Genomic DNA, 25,660 nt, shown 5'->3' with positions numbered 1-25,660 from the left:
TGGCTTTAAGCCTATGCACATCTTATGGTGCCTATATAATGAAGTGACTATGTGACACCATAGTTTACAAGCACTGGTTTATGTTACAGCGGTTGCTAGACTGGGAAAACTAGGGACCGGTGACGTGGAAATGTGCAGCAAGGAGAGCGTGTAATTGGTCCCAGAGAGCGGGAACCATGTCCTGGGGACTGGAGGGTTGAAATCCCACTGACCCCGGATCAGTGTCTCTTGTCTTTAGATAAACATGAATGGGTGTCTAACAAGTGGGGGTTGAGGAGATAGATGGATTAGGATTGTGAATCAGGAACAAAGGCTCTCCTGTATATAACATTACCACCGAGATTGATTCAGCCCGTAAAGCCATTGTGCATGCATGTCTCTCTTTCTATTCTTGTGTAGAAACATTATACATACAAACAACTCAACAAACTGCATGACAGCTTCTAAACACTATTAAAGGGATAGTTCACCCAAAAAGATGATGACATTTACTCAAAACATGTATGTGACTTTTTCTTCTTTGTCTTAGAGGTTTTGTGTACGTCACATGGGGTCATTCAGATTCAGATAGAAATGACATTGGATAAATAAATAATAAAATAATTTTCGGGTGAACTATCTCTTTAAACGGTCAGAGGGCGCTGTTGTGCGGACCGAGTCTGCGCAGAATCGCGGATGCAGCAGCGCGTTCACAAACTCTCCAACACTTTAGCACAGAGCTACGCTCGCGAGAAGCGGATACGCGCCCGGTCCCGGTGAATTGCCCTAATCCCTGTCGCGTGCACCGTGCATGAAAACCCGCGCAGCAAGGCCGAAAACAAGCCAAAGCCAGGTCGTCCGTTTACAGACTGTAACATGTAACAGAACACCCGCCGGGTGTGAAGCACGAGAGGAGAGCGATCATTCACCGGACACCTCCACCGTTATTCGGGACAGGAGGAGGCTGGAGATCCGCTGCTCTCATGCTGTCCTGACCGGACCGGCTCAGCCGTAGACTGTTGTTTTGGACCCAGCGTCAGGTCAGGTTTATAGCGGCACAAACGCGAGGCGAAGATGTTGCAAGTGTTGGCGTGCGGTGTCGTGCTCTTCCCCGGTCTCTTCTTCACTTTCAGAAAAGTGCTGCCGTCCATTTTCAAGCACTGGACAGAAGCAGACGTCGTGCTGGTCAGCGAGAGGTCGGTCCGGGTCTGCTTTCGCACTTTCAACACATCCTTCACTTTATTTCTCGCTGTTTATCGCCACAATGCAGATGAAATAACGTGAACTGCTTCAATGCATGAATGTGTGTTGTTGTTGTTGTTTTTACATTGTAACACTCCGTTAAAGGTAAATACTTGCCGTTTATATCCCTCATGCAAATAATCAATGTTTTATTATAGTAAAATGTAGTGGTCATGTCTTTTGCATTGATTACCATTTGTATCACTACAAATTAGTTCGTCTTTCTAAGGGACTTTAGTGTAGCCAGGTTAGTTCGGTCATGTTACATTTACATCAGGCTATATAGCGATTTTATGTTGGATGCTGTCACGTGAAGCACGTTTAGATTATTCGACAGAATAGTTTTACTCTTCATAAATCATGTTTCAAGTTCAAGTTGCAATGTTTATTGGCGCTTTACCACAAAGTTGCGCTTGGGAACGTTAGTTAACTACATTAGTTAACATGATACAACAATGAACAATCTTTCTAAAGCATTTTTGAATCTTAGTTAATGCTAATATTTGCTAATACGTTTGAAAATCATACGCTACAAAAAGGCTGTAGTACACTTTAGTGTTTGCTGTAGTATGATTCCTAGATACGAATGGTTTTTAACTGTAGCAAATATTAAAGTGTGTACTTACTGTGGTATCAGTTGTTATCATTGGGTAAGCACATTAAATAACGTGAATAAACAATGACCCATGCTTAAACAGCCTTTAGTATGATGTTAGGTAATTCAATATTTACTAATACGCTTAAAATTCATAAGGTGGGCTTCCACGGTTGTATGCTATAGTTATTTCTACAGTAAATTGTAGTAAAATCCTGTAGTGTTTGAATACTACAACACTAATAGAATACTACTACAATAAGGATACTATTGTGTAATTGCTGTAATAGACCGCAGTATACTACAACTGACTACAGTGTGCTATAGTAAATGCTATAGTACACTACCGTGATTTTGACAGTAAACAAATACAGTCAACAATTGTATTTGTATTAACATTTGAAGATTACTTACTGCTGTAAATATAGTTTATTGTTAGTTCGTGTTAGCTAATGCATTTTCCAACGGTAATGACACCTTTTGGTAAAGTGTTAGCCAATGTTTGCAGCCCCAAAATTGATACGGTTACAGTAATCCATTACATCGTGGCTTTTGTTTGTGTGTTGAAGACACTCTGTTATGTTTCTCATGATCGGACTGTAAGCTTCTACAGTCGTGCTCATATTATCCTATGAACTCATATTAATCTTATCTCATGGCCTTAATCGCTCCGTCCATCAATTCATCCGGGCACAGACTGAACGTACAAATACAAACCCCTACGTTCTTATTTACTGGCAGATATTCAACTTGTTTCTTTTGAAATATGTGCAACCATTCCTGCATTAAATGAGATTTTAAATGATCTGAATCAAAGCTGAAATGCAACATCTCAAGCAACTTGTAAATATGGTCATAACTGAGGGTGGGGAACTTTTATCAGTGGTCATGCGTGCATGCCGGCATCGGTGTTTCTGGGAGATAAGCAGTTTCTGGTTGGTTCTGGGTGGGTTCAGCGTGAATTGTCATTAACATAGTTGTGTATGTTTGTTTATACAATAGTCAAACAATGTATTTAGTGTATTATGGGGTCTCACTTGTAGCCAAATATGTGTCAACTAATTTGATTCTTTTTGAAACGATTTTGGTTTTGCTTCTAACTTAATAAACAATATGTAAACACTGCAAAATGTTTTGTCACAAACTTAACTGACAGGCAGTAATTGCACAAAAATTATGTTTTGTTTTCTTAACAGGCGTAGCTTTTAGTAAAGAGCTGTGGTTGTTTTCTCTATATGCTTTTTGCATAGTGCTCGAGTTAGCAGAAGTGGTGATCATATCACACTGTCAATCCTCCTTCCTCCACTGACTGAACCCTCGTAGCCTTCAGAGAAACAGTTAAAACTATATAAACACATCATGTTTTATGCTAACATTGCACATAAGTAAGAGACAGATGATCTGTTTTTGAAGAGGTTTGCCTGTGAATGCATTTAAAATAATGTAATGTGAACTTGCAATTGCTGTACTTGTGGTACAGTCAGCTCAGCTGCTGATCAGCCATGCGCTCCCAAAGCCTGAACCGGCGTAAAAACACTCATGCGCACGAGACGCTGCAGATGCGATAGACACGCGCAAACGTTGAAACCTGTCTGTCTAGCGTGTGTTTACATAAAAAACGATGGGAAAGTAGTGCTGCGGGATGGAAAATCACGTTGTCGAATGGCCGGGTCGGTCACTGTTGCTCACAGTTCGCACATACATTGTGCAGTTATTAGTGTGTTCTGTAAAGTAATGAAAACAGGTCACAACAAAATGTGCACTCACACAAATATATTTTGAGGTCACACTGGTTAAATTTAGGGAGCGTATGCGATTAAAATGCTCGCAATTTCGAGCCCAACACCCACGAGATCTCGTGACACCCCTACAAGCAAGCATTCTTAAAAGGAGTCATATGACACGGCTAAAACAAATATTATTGTTTGTTATCGTATTGTTGTATTTTCCACATACCGTGCATGTTTGTATCTCGCCTCTCTGAAACTCGCAGATTTTTGACAAAGCTCATGGCTCTGAAAAGCGAGGTGTGCTATGATTGGCCAGTTAACCAGTGCGTAGTGATTGGTCGAATACTGCCAGCGTGTGACGGAAATGTAACGCCTCTTACCATATTTGGAACATCAGGTTCCTCTTCAATTGTACTGACAGGTGCGCCCACCTTACTTGCGTATACATTTGTGCGGTCTTAGTCAAATCAGACCACCAACTGACGTAGATTTGTGGGGGTGTGGTTACACGAGGCGTTTCAGGCAGGTCTGGGTGAGCATTCGCTTTTAGATAGAATGCATCTTTTGTCCCGACACTTACATTTTTGTAATTTCACGTGTCTAATACATGCATGGGCAACTTATAACACACCAAAGACACAGAAAAACACGTATTCACGCCATATGACCCCTTTAAATACTGCTTTGGCTATATTTACTTTCTCAAAAGTATTATTAGTGTCTAAAAATGTTATGAAAACATCCCGGTTTAGTTGAATTGACCTAATCCCCTTGTTTCCACCATAGATCTGCTTTGCTAAGGGCAATTGTGAGGGTTTTATTTAGCCAGAACTATAATCCCATCTAATACTTTTTTGTTGTTTCACAACATTAGTTATGTGCCGTTGTTCACTGTACAGTGTTTTAAAAGCCATCGTGTGTGCTGTTTTGAGCTGTATTGGTCGTTTTCTAGTTGCTTAAGTGTGCAATGTATCATTTCAGTTTTGTGCTGACTTTTCTATTCTGGTCATCTTACACCAGATTCTTCTAACCCGATCCATTATTGTGTCTGTCAATGTAAGACAATTGCTAAAACGGATGCCCGATCAGCAATAATACTTAAAACTGCTTAGCTCAATTGGTTACATGTTTTTTGTATTTTATGCTCTCTTTACATACAGCGAGAGAAATCAAACTATTGCAAAGAAAAACTCAAATGTATTGCTAAATCTGAAAGCAGAATCTGTGACCCGCCATCCAACGATTGTTTCAAATGATTGCTGATTTGAGATTTTCATAAGCACAGTTTGAATGAATGTGCAATGTCTATTCAATGACACACCGAGATAAGATTTGCTGTTTATACTTTTGCAAGAGAGCTTGCTTTTACAGCCATTTGACTTCCTTTCAAGAAAAATGTATAGCAAACAAGTTTCAGAGCCAGCCTTCTTATATTAAAACCATATTGGTAGATTGATTGAAGAAGGACCTAAAAATGTAGGTTAAAGGAGTCATATTGCACGGCTAAAATGAATATTATCGTTTGTTTTAGATGTAACGCAATGTGTATACACCATTTAAAGTTTAAAAAACGTTGTATTTTCCACATACCGTGCATGTTTGTATCTCGTCTCTGCCCCCCCTCTCTGAAACACGCTCATCACTCTGAAAAGCGAGGTGTGCTATGATTGGCCAGTTAACCAGTGCGTAGTGATTGATCAAATACTGGAAGCATTTCGCGGAAATGTAACGCCTCTTACCATATTCGGAACATCAGGTTCCAAAGCAATTGTACTGACAGACGATACAATGAGATTTACAATTACACCCACCTTAACTACGTGTAGATTTGGGCGGTCTTGGTCAAATCATGTTACGAAGTTGCGTAGATTCGCCGGGGTGTGGTGACACGACGCGTTTCAGGCAAGTCTGGTTGAGCATTCGCTTTTAGATAGAATGCATCTTTTGTTCCCACACTTTCATTTGTGCAATTTTACATGTCTAATACATGCATGGGCAACTTACAACACACCAAAAACACAGAAAAACATGTACTTCCGCCATGTGACCCCTTTAAAGAAAGTTAACAAAATCAATAAGTAATCAACGACATAATGGAACAAAAATTCAAATGGATTCTTTAATTGATTTCATGGGGTCTTGTACATTTGATGGACAAACAGACTGATAGATTGATAGGTAGGCAGCTAATCTTTGGTGGTGGTTCGGTGAAGAGTCTGAAGACTGTTACACGAGTAATAATGAAGTGACACAGACTCTGGACTTTTACGCACAACTGTTGCTTCAATCGCTCAATTCTGTGTGTGTGTGTGTGTGTAACAATGAAGATTTGTTTTTTTTTTTAACTAATCTCTCTCCCACACACACACACAAACCAAATTTTAAATGCGATTTTTACTTCTGCGTGGGACCTACGCCATAAATGCCTACGCAGAGCGGCATATCCTACGCCTGATGCGCACCTCTCCAGAAATGTAACAACGCGTCAAATCGACGCGGACCGCAAGTGCTGTGATTGGTTTGCGTAAGCGTTTACTTGTACGCATTAATTATGAATGAAAAAATCTATATTTAACAACTCAAGCTGCAACAAAAGTGACTGTTTACTTGCCGCTATCAGTGCTAATGCTTCTCCGGCAGTGTACGCAATAAGCTACTTCTTCTTCGGCTCTTGTCTTGGTTACACGAGCAACACTTCCGTGGATACTGACGACTAGCGGTCATTGCCTGTTGATGCGGACAACAACGTAGAAGTATGAAGAAAAAACGTCGCGTTGCCGCTGAATTAAAAATCGCCCTTAATGAAACCACCTTATCACATACATTAGGCGACACCAAAACACCAAATCGTGTTTGTCACATTGCTAAATAATAATCATAACAAAATAGGACTATAGTTTGGATTAATTTAATAATAAACACAAACAGGATATTGTTTAGATTAATAGTTGTAATTTGCTTTTCGTGGGGAATTAATTTCAATGTACAAATATTGTTTCATCTGTGGTCTGTAAACTTCACACATCTTCATAGCGCTGCAACGATGATTTTAATATTCTTTTGAAATCTCTTATGTCTTCCAGTGTCTTTCAGATGTTATCTGTTCTTACTAGTTAAATGAGAATCACAATATCGCAAAGATGTTCATTTGATGAAGACGTCGGTGACAGAAACTTACAATACAATACAAACAACAAGAAAAAGACAAGAAACAGGAATGAATGAATTAAAAACAAAATCACACGAGCAAAAGTGCTGATATCTGGCCGTAACACACGATTGTGAGTGTGATATTGCTTTTATACAACAGTTCAATGGACAACAGTGTGTGCTCTTAAATACATAAGACACTATTCATTTCAGAGTACAAACATTTTTGGTTCGAACATCATGCGTGAACAAACATACGGGTCACATGACAATGTCCGTAAAGTATGCACTTCATTTAACACTGTCACAGTATTTGAGTTTGGCCGCAGGTCTACTCTCGTGTAGATTTCAATTCCAACTCTGATCAAACACAGCTGAATCACAGCTGATTCAGGCTTCCCTTTTAAATGATGGACAGGTTTGTTAGATCCGGGTTGAAACCAGAGACAGAATACGGAAGAGGAGACTGAGCACTTATAGGTGAATGAATGAAGCGCTCAATGTCTGCGTCTGAAACAAAAGAAAGCAGCATTGCTGCCTGATCGCTCAATGGCAAACAGTGTATTTGCACGCAGGTCTTAAACTAGCTTTTGATTCTGTCAACAAAAAAAATTGGTATGTTTAAAATTAGTTTGGGGTATATTGACATACTGTATGTTATGAAAATGTAATGGAGATTTTCCCCGTGCACGAAAGGAAAGTATCTGCCCGGGGGCAAAACTACGATGGCCAGATATCCGGAGTAAACTCTGCTTTACTACTTTATATCTGTCTGTGAATTAAAACTGGACACATAAGACATTGTGCCATAGTCACCCACATAGAGAGAGAGAGAGGGGTATACAAAGAGTGGATTGTGTGAAATGGGTCTTGTGACCGTATTCAGGCAGCAAGGCTCCAAGTAAACCGGGTTATGGGGAGCAGAGCTCTCTGTGTGTGTGTGTGTGTTTGTGGATGGCAGCGCTTATCTAGCAGCCAGCTCAAGCGTGCAAGGGTCATGTGACCACCGTTGTCATGACGAGCAAGCCTCATCACGTGCAGAATGCACTTGCTCAGCTCGAATTAGACCAATGTTTCACATGCCAAAAACAAAAGTTTACTGATGTTCTATTGTCTGATAAACATACATTTGTAGTGAAAGTTATTGAAATAGTTTTACAATAAAAAAAAAAATCAGTTTTTGCTGTATGTGTATAAATACGGTAGCATTAAATTTAAGTAACTAGCTTGCTTTTCTGTAGAATTTTTACATTATTATTTATTTTATATACACTGCGTTCCAAATTATTATGCAAATGATATCTTTCTCTGGTTTTCCTAATTTGTCGATGCAAATGACAGTCAGTATAATTTTCAAGTAATCAACAGTTAGGGTACATTTGGAATTTTATTGAACAAACCTCCCACTGACAACAGTATTTATTTAAAAAATGAAAAACTCAAAATGCACTGTTCCAAATTATTATGCACAACAGAGTTTGAAAACATTTCATAGGTTGTAAAAAACTGAAAATGGTCATTTGTTGAATTTGCAGCATTAGGAGGTCATATTTACTGAAATCAAAAGCTATTTCAATCAAAAACATCCTAACAGGGCAAGTTACATGTTAACATAGGACCCCTTCTTTGATATCACCTTCACAATTCTTGCATCCATTGAACTTGTGAGTTTTTGGATAGTTTCTGATTGAATTTCTTTGCAGGATGTCAGAATAGCCTCCCAGAGCTGCTGTTTTGATGCTAACTGCCTCCCACCATCATAGATCTTTCGCTTGAGGATGCTCCAAAGGTTCTCAATAGGGTTGAGGTCAGGGGAGGATGGTGGCCACACCATGAGTTTCTCTCCTTTTATGCCCATAGCAGCCAATGACACAGAGGTATTCTTTGCAGCATGAGATGGTGCATTGTCATGCATGAAGATGATTTTGCTACGGAAGGCATGGTTCTTCTTTTTGTACCATGGAAGAAAGTGCTCAGTCAGAAACTCTACATACCTTGCAGAGTTCATTTTCACACCTTCAGGGACCCTAAAGGGGCCCACCAGCTGTCTCCCCATGATTCCAGCCCAAAACATGACTCCGCCACCTCCTTGCTGACGTCGCAGCCTTGTTGGGACATGGTGGCCATCCACCAACCATCCACTACTCCATCCATCTGGACCATCCAGGGTTGCACGGCACTCATCAGTAAACAAGACTGTTTGAAAATTAGTCTTCATGTATGTGTGGGCCCACTGCAACCGTTTCTGCTTGTGAGCATTGGTTAGGGGTGGCCGAATAGTAGGTTTATGCACAACTGCAAGCATCTGGAGGATCCTACACCTTGAGGTTTTCGGGACTCCCGAGGCACCAGCAGCTTCAAATACCTGTTTGCTGCTTTGCAATGGCATTTTTGCAGCTGCTCTCTTAATCCGATGAATTTGTCTGGAAGAAACCTTCCTCATTCTGCCTTTATCTGCACGAACCCTTCTGTGCTCTGAATCAGCCACAAATCTCTTCACAGTACGATGATCTCGCTTAAGTTTTCGTGAAATATCTAATGTTTTCATACCTTGTCCAAGACATTGCACTATTTGACGCTTTTCGGCAGCAGACAGATCCTTTTTCTTTCCCATATTGCTTGAAACCTGTGGCCTGCTTAATAATGTGGAACGTCCTTCTTAAGTAGTTTTCCTTTAATTGGGCTCACCTGGCAAACTACTTATCACAGGTGTCTGAGATTGATTTCAGTGATCCAAAGAGCACTGAGACACAATACCATCCATAAGTTTAATTGAACAATATAAAATTAAATGTTTACGACACTTAAATCCAATTTGCATAATAATTTGGAACGCAGTGTATATTTTTTGTGTTGTTTTTAGAGAATGTGTCCTTCCATTGTTAAACATGTTTTTAAAATCGGACATGAAGCAAGATCTACATTAATGCGATACACATTTCGTTTAATCTAAAATGCACAATAATTCATATTTCTGTATTTTCATTTAATTATACATGTTATTATTATATTATACATAGATATATTATGTGACATTCCAAATCAAATTGTGTAAGGGCCGATTCACATTTCACATCTAAAACCGTGCGGAAAACGCGAGCCGCGCCGCTTTCTCTCTTCAAATGACCCGCAGTGCGCGCGCTGTACTCCAAAGACTTGAACTTTTCCATCTCGATGCAGCGCCGACGCGCCTTGAAAAATGTGCGCGCCACATACGTGTCGCCCTCTATTTGCGCATGCCTGCTGTGCGTCTACATTTAAAATAACGAATCTGCATGCGGTAAAGACATGAAATGTGAATCGGCCTAAGAGTTCAGTTGCAAAAGCCGACAAAAACATGTTTTTTATTGCGTATTTCAAGTAATCACTGCAATAGCAATTATAATAACTTAAAAATACAACATAAAAACACAATAAAAACTTGATGGCACAATATAAATCACCATTTTGGACAATTCGAATAAAAAGAGTTATCTGTTTTTGCAAACAAACTTTTGATATATTCTATAGTCACCTGTGTAACTTACAGTATTTTATTTACAGTATGTTTTACACTTTTTTCAAACAATAACACCGAACACCTTACAGTATTTTTGCAATATTTAAACAATTAAAATATCCTGTAATGAAACAAGACCAGATATGTAGTTCTGAAATCTTGTTTGAATGATTTCTCTGTATTTCTACAAATATTCAATAGTATATTGAATACATCACCCAGCTTAACACACAACCTAAATGCTTTTGTATTTTGTCTGCAGTGTTTTTCTGCAATCTCTAGAATGGAAATGACTGTATGTGTGAATGTAATCTGAATGCTCTTCTCTTTCACAGACTGGTGTCATCGGTTCACGCTGTCATGGCCGTGACAGCAGGCATTGTTGTGGTGTCTTCCTGTAGAGGAAACGTGATTACAGACCGGTAAGAGATGCATTTGATATGTATTATATTCATTTTCATTTAAATTCTTATTGATTATGAAAACAGTAAAAAAATATCATAGTTTACTATAGCTTACATTTTATACATATAGTACATCTTTGTTTAAAAACATCAAATTTCAAGTTACTGTACATGTTTATCTTTACAGTATGTGTGTTGAAGTCAAACGACGTGAAACTTACATTTCCAGCAAAATCGTACCCGACAGCTCAAATGATCAATTATTATTATACCGTAGCATACCGACACCGTTGTGAATCACTGACAGTTTTCGACACAGATTTTTATGTACTTGCTCAATAACAGCTTATTTTTAACTATAAAAACTTACGGACTGCAGCTTTAACGTGGTGCGACATCACTTTAAGAGGCAGTCCATAAGTCTCTATACCTGCTGATGCCCTCGTTTTAGTCAGCAGCCAATCAGAATCTCCTCAGGGCAACAGCGCTTGCTTATATTCCCACATCACATCTGCTGACCCCTTGGCTCCGCCTCCACTCCAAGGACACAGGGAGGAGGAGATTAGGTACACCAGCTGTTACCTTTCTCTGTGCCCCTCCCTCTGCCCGTCCCTGGCACCAGAACGACACCTGTAACGCAGCCTCTGCCACCTGTTCACGATGACAGGGTGACATTTACGTGTGTTTGTGGCGTAACAGAGAGTAATCCACATCAGCCACTTGCCCTGCAGGTCTCCAGTAAAACTCCCAGCCTCCCCGCTAATCCCCCAAAAGGCTTAATCCCCACGAGGACGTGCACACATCCGGGCGACAAGAAATATCCAATGACACTTGCATGTTTCTTAAAGGGGCAGTTCATCCGGAAATCATTTATTCACCCAAATGACGTTAGAAGTTCATTTCTAACCTCTGTGACACAAAACGGTCTACAATATTTCACACAGTGGATAATGATGCCAGTCTTCAAAAAAATCCATTAGACCGTAGTGTAAAAATCTAGTGCTATATTTCAAGCCTGTATTCTCACGCATGCGCTATGTCTGAATAAACAGTTGTGTGTCATTGACTTCCCCCTGATTCACAACACTAAGTTTACAATAATGATTTATACCATAAATTCAGCTGTCGGGTACGATTTCATGCAAAATGTCAGTTTCACGTAGAGATGCACCTATATTAGGTGTGTAAATCGGACAGTTCATCACGATACGATACCGTATCAATATTCTCCGCCAGCCATTTGATATTTGCCGATACCTTGGAAATGTTTGCGATCCGATTCGATGAAATGAATCGATATTTTGATATTTCTTGCCTAGTTTACACATGCAGTTACATTTTTAAATACTCACAAATGAAACCAAAATATATGAACGTTTAATTAAACACTGCCCAAATGGGACATTCACAACAATAAACTATAGCGTTTCTGCTATGATTTTATCGAACAGTGGGGATGGATGGCGCTACAGGCTAATTAACATATTCATGATGTCATCGCGTAGTTTTGCGTGTTGCAACTACAGACCCGTTTCAAAACCTATTTTAATACAGCATATTACCCAATAAAGCCGTTCTCGTGTACATATTGTCCGTTTCATATTTATGGTAACACTTTAGTATAGGGACCAATTCTCACTATTAACTAGTTGCTTATTAGATGCCTATTTTTAGCATATTGGCTGTTTATTAGTACTTATAAAGCACATATTCAACATGACCATATTCTACTTCCCTAATCCTACCTAATACCTAAACCTAACAACTACCTTACTAACTATTAATAAGCAACAAATTAGTAGTTTACTGAGGCAAAAGTCATAGTTAATGGTTTATTAAAACTGAGAATTGGACCTTAAAATAAAGTGTGACCATATTTATATATCAAATATGTTTCTCCAGAGATACTCTTATCAAAGAGAGATGGAAAACTATATCTGGACCCCTTTCCTGCGTTCCGCTGAAGCCAGGGCCGTTATGCCTTTTGTAGTCTCAACATGTAGTGGCTTTGGCTTCTCCCTTCGCAGAGAAGTAAGTTAGACGCTGAGAGGTGATCCCTGCTCCGGGAAAGTGAGACCTTGCGCTCGCGGGGCAGTAGTACTGCCGACAGTTTCCCACTGAATGAAAGCTAAGGTTTATCCCAAAAGACGCCAAGTTTGTCTGTATGCGCCTCTACTGAACAAAAGTCACTAAAACTAGCGAAAGAGTTGCTAACTTAGCAACACTGGCGAGACAAATTGGGAATGAATGGGAAACAGTGCGTCACCGAGAAGCTGCAGCCGTGGTGGTCTGGATTTTTGGTGCGACAGCGTTCCACGGCAAAATGAATCCAGCGAAAACTGAACTAACAAAAAACACACTTATACAGACGTTACGTGAGGAATGGGGACACGGAGAGTGTCAAAATAAAGGTACTTCATAGCGATATTTTACGTGTGGCATCGTATCGTTAGAAAATTCATCGATTGTTATTGTTACACCCCTAACCGATATATCGGTTAAAAATCGGTATTGGTCGATAAAAGCAATTTTTTACACTATTGGCTATGGAAAAATATCAATTTTATCTTTTGAATAATCTGTATCGGTGGAGAAATTTAGGATCGGTGCGTCTCTAGTTTCACTGCATTTGACTTCAACGCACATAAAAATAAGTACATAAACTAACCTGCAATGTTATGTTTCAAACAGAGATGGTGATAGAGAGGCAAAAGTTATGATTTGAAGCTTTATTGACCACTAATCGCATGTCGACTGTTTGTGTATTTGTGTGACGTTATTGAAGGTCTATTAAATAAACTGAGCAAACACAATTGTAGCTGCAGAAACTGGTTTGTCCAGATATATATATGTATATATAAATTTAATTAAGCATTTAAATATCAAGTATTTGCTATGCTTCTATTGACTGTGTTTTACTGTTACATCAGTGTCCTATGATCTGATCATTTTTATTTGAAATGTAGTATAAAACACTGAGAAGGAAATTACTTAAGTATTTTTACTCTACATTTTTCTAGCATGTGTACTTTATCAGTGCTTTTACTTTGTAAAAATGTTACCTCACTACATTATGAAGCATACTGTATATCATACTTCTTCCACTGTTTCATAAAAACATTTTAATGTGACTTTTTATCTTTAATACTTAAGCATATTAAAAATCTAGAATTCTTTACTTATTAATTTTTTGAGGACAAACACTTGAAGTGAGTTCACCCAAAAATGCAGAACGCAAAAGAAGATATTTCGACTCATTTACTTGCATAGGTTTTGTAAAAGTGTAAATGGGTGCCGGCGCTGTGCGGTTACCAACTTTCTTCAAAATATCTTCTTTTGTGTTCCGCGGAAGAAAGAAAGTCACACAGGTTTGAGATGACAAGAGGGTAATGAGTAAATGATGACAGAATCAGTTTCAGTTTTGGATGAACTATCACTTTAAATAAGAAAGTACTAGATTTTTAATGCACTTAAGTATTCTAGGGGAAAAAATTGACATGTATTTATGAAATGTATCGGGGTAGAAAGTATGATTTTTGATTTTATAATGTAGTAAGTAATGTTTTCCCTGAAGTAAAAACACTTTAATAAAGTACAGATACTTGAGAGTAAAAGTACTTAAGTAGTGTGTCCGCCTCTTGATAAAACACAATGATGCATTGTTTGTTGTCACTTCATACAACGTCTCTGTTCCAAAACCTGGTGAGCTGCCCACCTAGACAACATCTTGAGGCTTAGACACGAAGGCTATGACGAACAACAAGCTGTCAAATTGTGATTGATGGATAAATGTAGTAGTCGTTGTATAGCCACAAACATGTTCAATTCCTATTCCCTTTTATGATTTGATCATTTTAGATGGAAATAGAAGTAACAGTTGAGCAATGTTAACCACAGACCTTATTTAAGTCTTGAACTCTTTACTAAAAACCCCATTAGAGGGAAGCCCATGTCAAATTGGGCTCACAAATTGACACGACGACTAAACCGAATGGATTTTGAGTATAGGTTCTTTTCTGTATTTCACATGTGTTCACAATGGCTACATTAGGGCGCTCCCTTAAAAGGCAGCTGCCTATGTCTGTAGTGGACTCTCACTAAGTTTTGAAACCGCTTCGTTCACCCGTTCTGTTCGTGTTTTGTTCCAGACACTGGCTGGCCACCCATTTTGTCATTTGGTACGGTGTGCCCTACATGTCATACGACATCTTCGCCATGTACCTCAGCCATTACCATCGCTTCCGGGTCAAAGGTCACGAGGACTATAAAAGCCACTCCCTTCGAACGGTCAACTCATTCGTGAGGAAAGAGTTCCTGCTGGTCCTCCATCACATTGCACTGCTCACCATTCTGCTTCCGGTGACTCTGGTGAGAGAGATGCGTAATGAGATGAAGGCAGAGAGTAATGGACCATCTCAGATGACCACAGACCCACCTATAGACGGGACCAAACGGGAGGGAATGAATGTATAAGGGGGGGGGGGGGGCGCAATGCTTTTGTGTTTGTTACGTACCTGATCCATGAGACACAATTAACCTAATAGCAGCTGTTCCACTGCCAGAACGCATGCAGTGGTGGAAACCTGGTCTTTTGTTTGCGTCTCTGGGCTGTCAGTGGTGATATGAGATCATTTTACTCACGCTTTCATTATTCACACACAGCTGCTGCTCGGATAGCAGCACCACACACACACACACACATTCACAAGACACACAGACAGATTCTGACGTGATTATATCACTACAGCCATACATTAAATGAAATAAAAGTACTGTATATTGTCATACTGTACAGTAATGCTTTAAGTGGCATTTCCATAAATCCATTTATTTAATAAATGTTTAAGGTCACAAAGACCCGCTCGCTGTGGGACGTCACGAGGACTTTAATTTGTCTGTTTAAACTGGAGTTTTTATCTTGTGTTATATTTCTACACACATTACAGATCTCTTTGATCCACCCATCATGAGCTCTCTTGTGTCTTACACGTACAGTGACCTCAGAAGGTTTTCGGACACTTGAAGGGAATAGTTCTCCCAAAAGATGTCTGTAATTTGCACAGGAAGCGATATATATCGAGAGAATTTTCATTTTTGGTGAACATTTCCTTTTAAAAATGTATGAATGTTGTTTTACTAATATAAACAAAATAATAAATGATTGAAATGAACTAGAGCAATTGCAAATGTAAGTATGGGAAATTGATACATTTTCATTTACGTTTATTCGTTTAGCAGACTCTTTTATTCAGTGCGACTTACAAAGACGAGAGCATTTAACATTTTTGACTCTGGACCACAAAACCAGTCGCACGGTTATATTCGAAGAGTTCGTTTCAATTCAATTCAATTTTATTTATATAGCGCTTTTCACAATGTGCATTGTTCCAAAGCAGCTTTACAGGAGCAAATAAGAAAAACACAGAAAGGTAAAACACAGCACAGTGCATGGTGTTTATAGACCAAGCAAGATCATTATAATAAATAATATCTAATAAATAAATGAATAAATAAATAAATGAGATGCCTCCGTTTTTAAAATGGTTCAAAAATCATGTTTTGTATTATGTTTTTATTGTGTTAGTTAGCTGTATTGTTTTAGTTATTACGGCTTAAATCAAAACAAACCAACTGCAGTTTGATTGATATTAATTGGAATGCACAATAAAAAACATGATTTTTGAACCATTTTAAAAACGGAGTTACTCATTTTGGAAATAAACTCTTCATTTGTAGCAATAGCAATACATTGTACTGTATGTGTCAAACTTATTGATTTTTCTTTTATGCCAATAATCATTAGGATATTAAGTAAACACGATTAAGTAAACATCATTACTTTACACCCCTGGTTGTGTTTAGTGGAAGGCACTGTTAAAGTACGGTTTGGAGCCATTCAAATGCATTTTGGGGCCACTGATGATGATCATCACCATTGACACATTTACAAAACCAGTCAGAATAATTTCATAAGCAGACATCATGCGTCTAAAAACTACATTCTGTGTAGTGTAAACTTGGCTTTGTCGCAAGAGCGTAGTCTTTTCTGTCTTTCAGTCAAGTACTGACTTTACTTTGGCAAATATTTTTCTAATTTATACTCTTTATTAAATTCAGGAGAACAGCTGTCAGGGTTCTGTCAGTTGTGTTAAATGTGAAGTGGGAGGTTCAGTAGCTAAATATTTGCTCTGACAACCATTTAATTGGATGAGAATTATGTAATGCGTCATTAAATGAACACATGAGTGCTGTTGGTCACGTTGTGTGTGTTTGTGCTGACTGTTCTTTTGCTCTTGGTGTACGTCAGTTCTTCAGGAAGGACCAGGGCGATTACTTCATTGGTTGTCTCTTCCTCACTGAGCTCAGCACTCCTTTTGTTTCACTGGGCAAAATCCTTATTCAGGTAAAGTGTGCACACGCACGCACGCACGCACGCACACACACGCGCACACACACAAACACACACTCAGCGATCCTGCACAGCGCCAGTCAATAATGTTCCTGTTTTTATTTTCTAAAGAAATAGCACACCCAACATCATGTTGTTTCATGCCAATATGACTGTCTTTATTTGGTTTAACACAAAAAGCAGACATCGACAACCCCAGTCCCCATTTACTTTCATTGTAACAAAAATGGACAGAATGTTTTCTAAAATAATAACAACTTTGATAGAACAAAGAAAGTCACACAGGTTTGACACAAAGCCAGGTGTGAAGGTTGAGTAAATGATGACAGATTTTTTATTTTTGGCTGTACTGTTCCTTTAAAGGGATAGTTCACTCAAAAATGAAAATTCTATCATCGTTCTGTTAAACACAAAGAAAGATATTCGTAAGAATGTTAGCCATTTTCAGTCCTGTGACATCATCCACTACACAAAGTGAGATATTTTGAAGAATTTAGGAACGCAAACCGTTCTGGGGCACCTTTGACTACCTACTGTGGCAGTCGATGATGTCACAGATTTGAAAATAGCTAACATTCTTCCAAATATCTTTCTCTGTGCTCATCAGAACAACGTAATTTATACAGGTATGAAATGACACGAGGGTGAGCAAATGATGACAGCATTTACATTTTTGGGTGAACCGTCCCTTTAAGACCGAGGAGTACAAAGATAGCGCCAAGTGTTCAGCTTTCATATCACGTCTCACAGCGTTCTGTCTAGTCGTAACATTCTTCAGCTCTTGTTCTCTTGTCTGTCTCTTTGATCGGTCTTGCTGTTTTCTCTCTCTGCTCACATTTCTCTTGACCTCGGCTAATTTGATAAAAACACATACACTTTTACTTTCACACCGCCCCCTTTTGGTAGTAATGGTTGTTGCATAGCCAAACGTTTTACTGACAGGATTAAAGGGATAGTTCACCCCAAAATAATATTCTATCGTCATTTATTGTATATGACTTATGTCTGTGAAACACGAAAGAAGATATTTCGAGAAACGTCTCGGTGGTTTTGTTTCTTATTTCTTCCTCTCTTTCTTCTCATAGTTGGGTTTGCAGGAGTGCTGGCTGCACAAGGTCAATGGCGGCGCGGTGCTTCTGAGTTTCTTTATGTGTCGCATCGCTCTCTTCCCGTTCATGTACTGGAAGTACGGCTCTCACTACGGCATCCCGCTCTACAGCGTTCCCTTCCACCTGCCACTCTCCACCAACCTGGGCAACATCTGCATCCTGGCGCCTCAAGTCTACTGGTTCGTCCTCCTCTGCTGCAAAGGATACCGACTCTACAAACGTCAACGGGATGCTAAGAATCAGGCTTCTCCACTGTCCTCGCCCGAGCCGGTCTCCGACACCAGCAAGGAAGATTAGAGCACCAATCACTTTTTCATCTACAGCAAACCGACATGCGTCACATCTGAAGGCAGCGGCATCACTGCTACTATTGCGTCTACGGTTCCCACAACTCCAGACTGTTCCTGTTTATTTTGAATCGACACACGCACGGCTGTGCCCTTCAAGGAGTGTCTCTTAGGTCGAGTGGTGTGACCCGTCTGTTCCTTTTCTGATTGGAGGATCTGCTACAGTTTTGACTGATGTCTCTCGGTGTCATTGGAAGTATCTGTTACAACTTTTTGTCCTTTCATCTTCTACGATATGCTAGCCCTACTCAATCTTTTAGAAGTACACTGGTTTAGAGCAGGAAAGATGTTAAGCGGATGGCACAACCACACACATTTACATTCACGCATTTGGCAGATGCTTTTATCCAAAGCGACTCGCAGTGCATCACAAGATATTTTTATCACTGTCGATTTCTTTCAGAGCCAAATTTAAAACCCATCCGCCGTCGCTTATACTTTGCTTTCAGCACAAAGCTGGCATCACCAGGTAAACTTTTCCATGACGACATGGCTGTTGTTTACAGCTCATTAGAGTCGTGTGAATGTGTTTGCACACACACTGCCCTGCTGTGACTGTTTACACTCCTCTAACACATAGCGCCCTTTACGCTCGGGAGGCGGCTAATGAATTCTGCTTCTGTTCTACGAGCCTTTTTACAATCTTACGTCCTCCCTGTCACATGAGGGCGGTAGAGAGTTGTCCCTTATGTTTACCACTGTACGCACGGGGCTTGAACCTGTTGGGGGTCTTTGTAGGGCGCACAAAGCACATTACGCTTGACGAGGGCACATTATGTCCGGGCCATCTCCAGGTGATAGTTAAAGCAATAACACAAGGGGATTGTGGGGAAGGATAGAAAAATTGCCATCCTAAACGTAATGTTTGGGTATCTACTTCGGAATGAAAAGTTCTACAGAGCTCTGTAAACAGATTTCCATAAATTCTAGTTATGCTCCGCTGCAAAGTCTATATCACTGACTAGAAATGGATCTTCTCGAGTGGAATCTTTATGAATTCATTTTTTATGTAGTAAGCATGAATGACTGAAAGTGGAAATTCATTGGTCATAGAAGCGGGAACACTAGTAATAATCGCTGTCTTTATGAGGCATTAGGGGAGCTTGAACTTTTAGCTTTCACCCAAAAATGAAAATTCTGTCATCGTTTACTCGCCCTCTTGTCATTTTAAACCTTTTAAGACATTCTTTCTTCTGCAGAACACGAAAGAAGCAACTTTGAAGAATGTTGGTAACTGAACAGCACCGGCCCCCGTTCACTTCTATTGTATGAACACAAAACCAACGCGAGTGAATGGGGGCCGGTTAACGACATTCTTCAAAATATCTTCTTTTGTGTTCTGCGTAAGAAAGGAAGTCCTACAGGTTTGAAATGACAAAATGGAAGATTTTTCATTTTGGGGTGAACTGTCACTTTAACTGAGCCTGCGGTTTTGTGTTTTAGATCATTTGATTCAATTCAGTTTTGACGTGCAGTGTAAATGCGTTGGAGGGATTTCGTAGGGTTGACGTGGCCTACGAGAGTTTGTGAAGTTTCGGGGCATCTTTCATAATACATGTAGTGGACGCTGAATGCCAGGACATCTTAGATGTTTTTACGACGACTTCTAGATAAGCTTATTTAAAAGTGCATAGCTGTCGGATTAATGCATTGCTTATTATTACACTCTTATTTAGCACATTTCTAAAACAAACTGGACTGGACTCTAGCAAGTGTGTGTGATGTCTTGTATAACAGTGTGCATAAGCTCTCAGCTCACACTCTCAGAGGCTGAACAAACAGGGTCTTTGCTGGATTGAAAGAGAGAGAACGCTTTTCTGCTTTGCCTTTTTAAAGGTTTGGTACTTTTCAAAAGTAACTATGCAGTCTTTCATGGTGCTGCTTCACAACTCGTCATCCGGTTTCTTTGGGCTGCGATGCATTTTGGTGATATATTCCATCAATGCATGTTGTGTTCCTGTTTTTTTTGTTTAGTATTTGTTTAGTTATCCTATAGCTTTCAATAGTGTGTCATTATGTGCTTTTCATCATCATTTGAGCATTGAGTCTGTGTGTTAAAGTGCGATGGGCTGGTCAATGCTTAATGCTTACATCATTTAACCTTAATCTCATTCTCTCACAGGTCAGAGTGTGTTTTGTTTGCATTTCATTTGTGTTGCATAATATATTATATCCAACGTATACAATATACAAGTATTTTATATATATGTATACAATATACAATTTCATAATACATGAACAGACTTTTAGCTAGAGGTTTAAAAACATGAAAGTTGCCTTGTGTTTAAGGCATTATTAACCTTTAAACCACAGGGCAGGTGTGATGCTATTAATCATATGAATGAAGCCTCCTCTCAGCTCAGGGTTTGGTTAAGCTCTTATCAATGATTCAATATTATTCAGACCTGAGAGATGCTTCCTCTGGTGATTTTGGTTTTCCTTCTGAGCTTTCCAACATGGCATGAGATTTTTACATCCTCCAGCTTAAGTAGACCAAAGACTGTCATGGCACTTTGTTCAGCAGTGGAAAAGGGAAAAATCTGTCTTGACTGACACACGGTTGAATTGCGTTTCCCTCACTTTACCGTCAACAAAAGGTCATATCTCTACAATCTTGCGTTTATGGCTCAGGCATTCTTCAGTCTCTGACACAAACACTGTATTTTCTAGAATGTTTGATTTAGTATCTTTTATTTAACCGATGTATAAATCTTATGAATCGTACGAAAACGCACAGGTTGTTTAATTCCAAAATCAAACAAAAGAAAAGTAAATCATATTTTGCATGAAAAAGGCGAGAAAAAGCCTAGTTTTAGAAACAGTATTTTGTGCTTCGGGACATTATTTCCATGAGACTGAAAGTGATGGTTCACCCAAAAATCATTTACAACCCTCCCGTCATTTCAAACCTTTATGGCTTGCTTTCTTCCGCAGAACACAAAAGAAGATATTTTGAAGAATGTCGGTTGCCAAACTGCACTGGACCCCATTCACTTCTATTGTATGAACACAAAACCAATGCAAGTCAATGGGGGCCAGTTAACAACATTTTTCAAAATATCTTCTGCGGAAGAAAGAAAGTCGTGCAGGTTGATGGTGAACTAACACTTTTACAGATCTTTAAATGTTTCTTAATAGTGTTTCTCATAATAATGTAAAACAGTCATAGTAATAATTGCAGTAATATTTATTCTATTTTTAAGCAAAATGTAATTTTTTTTGTTTGATTTTGAGGTCAAAACATGTTGTTGACAAATATGGTTTGATGTCTGAAATGAAGGACAGAAGTGAGAGATTGGGAGGTTTATTAGAATTGCTTTTAGCTGCTTTTAAAACATATCAAACCAGACGGGACTCTCTCCATTTGATGGACTTTCAGTTTGCCTGATTCTTCGAAATGGGTGTAACAGAAGAACGAAAGGCAGGAAAACATATGCAGATAATTCAGTTTGAAAAATGCGAGGATGTATATTATCTAGAAAGGTTTTTCCCAGAAAAATTGTGTTTGGAATATCATAAATACAGTGCCTTGTATTAGCGTTGTGTGCTCCGTAAACGAGCTGTGGGCAGGTGGTGTTTATAGGTTGTGACTGCGTCTGCACACTTTTATTTCTTATAAATCAGAGTACATTTCACAGGAGACGTCTTCATTATCAGGCATAGTGTAAATTACACTTAAATCCTTTATTTGCTAGTTTGATTTTTACATTTAATTACGTTTGTCCTTCAAACATGCTTCCGAGTCTTAAGTTATGAAGTATGCTTGCTGTGTTTTATCTTCATATTTGCATATTTAGAAAGTAACTAAGATAATCTGAAGGCCTGTATTGTTTCTCAAGACAGCGTGGGTTTCACTTAGCTCAGGTTAAATCCATGATCACGGACCTGGTTTGATTTAGCATGGATTTAACAGTTGAGAATCAAAATGTACTCGTCTTCAAATGCATTCCTGGGTTCCATTGATAAATATTAACTCTTGCGTAGATGTTGGTGGGGAAGGAAACCTTTCAGAGAACTAGGATGTAGCCAGAAAGCATGCTTGCATTATCTGTTTCCTGGTGAGGACGACTCGCTTCCTCTCTGTCAGCTTGGCCTCAAATACACAGGTTTTCTAATGCACAACCTTTAGCACTCCCTGCCTCTTATTTTTGATAACCTGTTGATTTTCACATCAAATTTCATATCTAGGTTGTTTGTTTGTTTGTAGGCTAAAATAAATCTCCTTTTAGAAAGGGGTTTAGAGTGAATCTAATATAAACACTTGATTCAGCTTATTTTCTTGAAGCTTGTGAATCCAAACACCACTTTGGAGAAAATAAATCTGATTTGATGAATCCTTTCAATGGAGTGGTCTTTTTTTATATTGAGAAGCTGTACAATGTTTAACCAGAACACTACAACAGTAGTGTAGTGGTAGTGTTCGGAGCCAAGATGTGCAGCTGTACATTTGATCTCGTTTCACACGATCATGACTGTTTGGAGAAACTTTAATGGACAGAAACAGCCATTCACACACACACAACATGTCAGGGGTCATTGCCTAAGAAACTTCATTGAACATTCTGTCAAAATATTTAAATATTGCCCAGTACTCGAGGGTGACGTACACCATCAGATGGTTTGTTTTTAAGCCAACAGGCAGATACATTTAAGACAAGAATGTCCGTACATCTTCCATTAAAACAATGTACAAAACGTCTGCTTGGGTTTGTCATCTCATTGGTCCACTCGGACAACAGAGCATTATAATCCTCTGGAACGGGGATCAGTGAGACAGAAGATTGCTCTGAAAATGTTCTCTGTGTGTTCCATCACACCGTGTGGAACTCAACACAGTATACGGTATAAGAGTCCCGACACTGATGTTCATCTGAGGTAGTACTCGATAGCAGCAGAGAAGGCGGCAAAGCCTCCACAGCCCAGAACTCCAGCCTTAAGACCAGCTGGTGAATATAAAAAAACATCTTAGCTTGACTAATACAGTATAAATCACAAGAAACAAAGCAGTCGTGTAAAGGTAATTTCAAATAGGGCAGTCGCAGTTATTAAATGATCGTCTCATGGTTTCAGATCACACAAGGGGGAGCTATAGTGCCTGCATATTGCATATTTTAGTGTCTGGTAAAATGTACCACCACAACACCATCACTTTAAAAAAAACTTTAAAGCATATACCATAAAAATAGTCTGCAGTACAATTTTATATTATTTAAGCTAACCTCAGTGTGAAAACCAGCCTACCAAAATGTCACTAACAGTAGTAAAATTTTATTGTAATCTTGCAATGAGTTAAAAACAGACTAGAAGCATTTCTATGACTGATAGCATTTTAATGGTGGCTTCAATTCACTCCTGATCAACTTACTCAATTTACAAGTATTTGGAGGTTGCATTATTGACTCATAAAGCCCACACCTTGAATATACGATGACCCAATTTTCTCCAATGTATTTCCAAGAAACTGTCTTATATTCAGAACAATACGGAAATTTAAAAGGTGTGAGAATTAAATGCCAAAGCCCTAAAACAGACAATTAATCGTCATAATCGCAATGATTTATTAGACAATTAATCGTCAGCCAAATTCCATAATCGTGACAGCCTTAATTTCAAATGTAAAATCGTTCTAATCTTGACGTCTTTTCCTATGAATTTATGATGGACATCTGATCCCAATCTCTGATCGAAAGAAAATATGCAGGTCATCATGCTGAACAGGCATATATCCCAGTAAAATAGTTCCAGTTTCTAATACCTCTAAAACCAATGGCGCCTCCTGTAACACAGCCACTATAGACTGCATTTTTCCAATCAGATTTCCCACGATGCTAGAAGAGAGAAAATAGACAATTCCTTAGACAAACAATCCTTGGCAAAAAACATATTCAAGGGAAGAAGCAAGAGGTGTTGCTGCTTGTACATAACCACCACCAGATCTCTTACTGAACACTTTTATCACCTTCAAACACAGAACCACTAGGTGGAGCCGTTAGTTCAAATTCATGTCAAGTCACACAAGCAAAACCCACTAACATACTTCTTTAAAGAACATACTATATTATTGTCTACATAAGTTTATACCTTATCTAAACCAGCATGTCTGAGTGAGAATACAAACAGTGACACAACAGTATTATCTATAACGGGTCATCTCTCTGGGCCTCTGCCTTTTTATGTATTGAATATACCATGCGATGCCATCAAGAAATGGTGTGCATATGACTGGATAAGGCTAACAGAAATGAAAAAAAGATGAAAAGATGGTCCGACTGATAAACGAAGATACTTACTGATTCAATGATACACTCTGTGCATGAAAACATAGCACCCACAATGGCAAAATTTTTAGCGTATGACATTCCTCTCTGTCCCATGTCTCTCAGCACCTCCCTTGCTGTGGGGGTTCTTAAAGGGTCTTTAGGATCAAATCCAACGTTGGAGTCGATACCGGCTGTGAAGACCCCGAAAGCACCCCCCAACACAAACCCTAGAATAGAGGAAATCGTGAATTACAACCGTTCTTACTTGTGGTTGTAAATTCCAGCAAAACAAAATCAATAATTAACTGTTTTATATCTAGTTCTTGCGCTTCATACAGAACAACTTCATAGTTTCCATTTCAATATTGAACTCCGCAGCATTTCAAGTGGTCAATGCAATGTACTGCAGGGTTGTGCATCACTCAATAAGATGCCACAAAGTGTCAAATAAATTAAAACTGGTAATGAATTGTAGATCACCCATAACAACTCAATACTTTAATTAAATCCCAACATATACAGCTGAAACCTTTTGTAGTTCAAGAGTGGTGTGCTGCCTGTCAGAAATGACAACACGTACACTTAATGGTGGCACATATATGGTGCAGTTTTGTATGCCTTCAGACGTGTAAAAACGTATTAGATTGTCTGTCAAGTGAAATACCTCCGACACACGCGATCAGTGATTTGAAAGCGCAGCTCTCCATGCCCCTCTCGATCATCTTTTGCTCATCCGTTTTGTGAGGGCTCGGCATAGCGCCCATTACGGTCGGGTTCAAGTCTTTAATTTGTCTTCTGTCACCGATGAGGTGCTCCAAAAGAAGACTATACTGTAGCGAAACATTTTCGGCTGGTGAAACACTTGCTGACTGACCAGAAGTGACTGTGACAGAAGCATCTCTGCTCTGTGCGGGCGCAGCCATTTTGGAAGCGTGC

General features: G+C 39.1%; 2 protein-coding genes across 2 annotated transcripts; one reads left to right on the top strand and one right to left on the bottom strand.

Moving 5' to 3' along the window:
* Positions 1-677: 677 nt before the first annotated feature.
* On the top strand, positions 678-22,586 carry tlcd3a (TLC domain containing 3A). Its single transcript, XM_057358522.1, has 5 exons — positions 678-1,175; positions 10,531-10,617; positions 14,748-14,967; positions 16,907-17,002; positions 18,094-22,586. The coding sequence occupies exons 1-5, from the start codon at positions 1,054-1,056 to the stop codon at positions 18,412-18,414; spliced, it is 846 nt and encodes a 281-aa protein (XP_057214505.1). The 5' UTR covers positions 678-1,053; the 3' UTR covers positions 18,415-22,586.
* Positions 20,893-25,660, bottom strand: timm22 (translocase of inner mitochondrial membrane 22 homolog (yeast)). The gene is made up of 4 exons (XM_057358534.1): positions 25,389-25,660; positions 24,755-24,951; positions 24,220-24,292; positions 20,893-23,407 (listed from the first exon to the last, which is right to left on the bottom strand). The coding sequence occupies exons 1-4, from the start codon at positions 25,645-25,647 to the stop codon at positions 23,331-23,333; spliced, it is 606 nt and encodes a 201-aa protein (XP_057214517.1). The 5' UTR covers positions 25,648-25,660; the 3' UTR covers positions 20,893-23,330.

Source organism: Triplophysa rosa, linkage group LG2 (assembly GCF_024868665.1).
Source record: "Triplophysa rosa linkage group LG2, Trosa_1v2, whole genome shotgun sequence".
NCBI lineage: Eukaryota > Metazoa > Chordata > Actinopteri > Cypriniformes > Nemacheilidae > Triplophysa > Triplophysa rosa.
This window is presented reverse-complemented; position numbering and strand designations above follow the sequence as displayed.

Excerpts from the sequence above, each read along its gene's own strand:
- tlcd3a (XM_057358522.1), top strand. The coding sequence starts at position 1,054 with ATGTTGCAAGTGTTGGCGTGCGGTGTCGTGCTCTTCCCCGGTCTCTTC. Across the intron at positions 10,618-14,747 it reads GGAAACGTGATTACAGACCG|ACACTGGCTGGCCACCCATT; the intron begins GTAAGAGATGCA and ends GTTTTGTTCCAG. Across the intron at positions 14,968-16,906 it reads TTCTGCTTCCGGTGACTCTG|TTCTTCAGGAAGGACCAGGG; the intron begins GTGAGAGAGATG and ends GGTGTACGTCAG.
- timm22 (XM_057358534.1), bottom strand. The coding sequence starts at position 25,647 with ATGGCTGCGCCCGCACAGAGCAGAGATGCTTCTGTCACAGTCACTTCT. Across the intron at positions 24,293-24,754 it reads CAGAGTGTATCATTGAATCA|CATCGTGGGAAATCTGATTG; the intron begins GTAAGTATCTTC and ends TCTCTCTTCTAG. Across the intron at positions 23,408-24,219 it reads AGGCGCCATTGGTTTTAGAG|CTGGTCTTAAGGCTGGAGTT; the intron begins GTATTAGAAACT and ends TATATTCACCAG.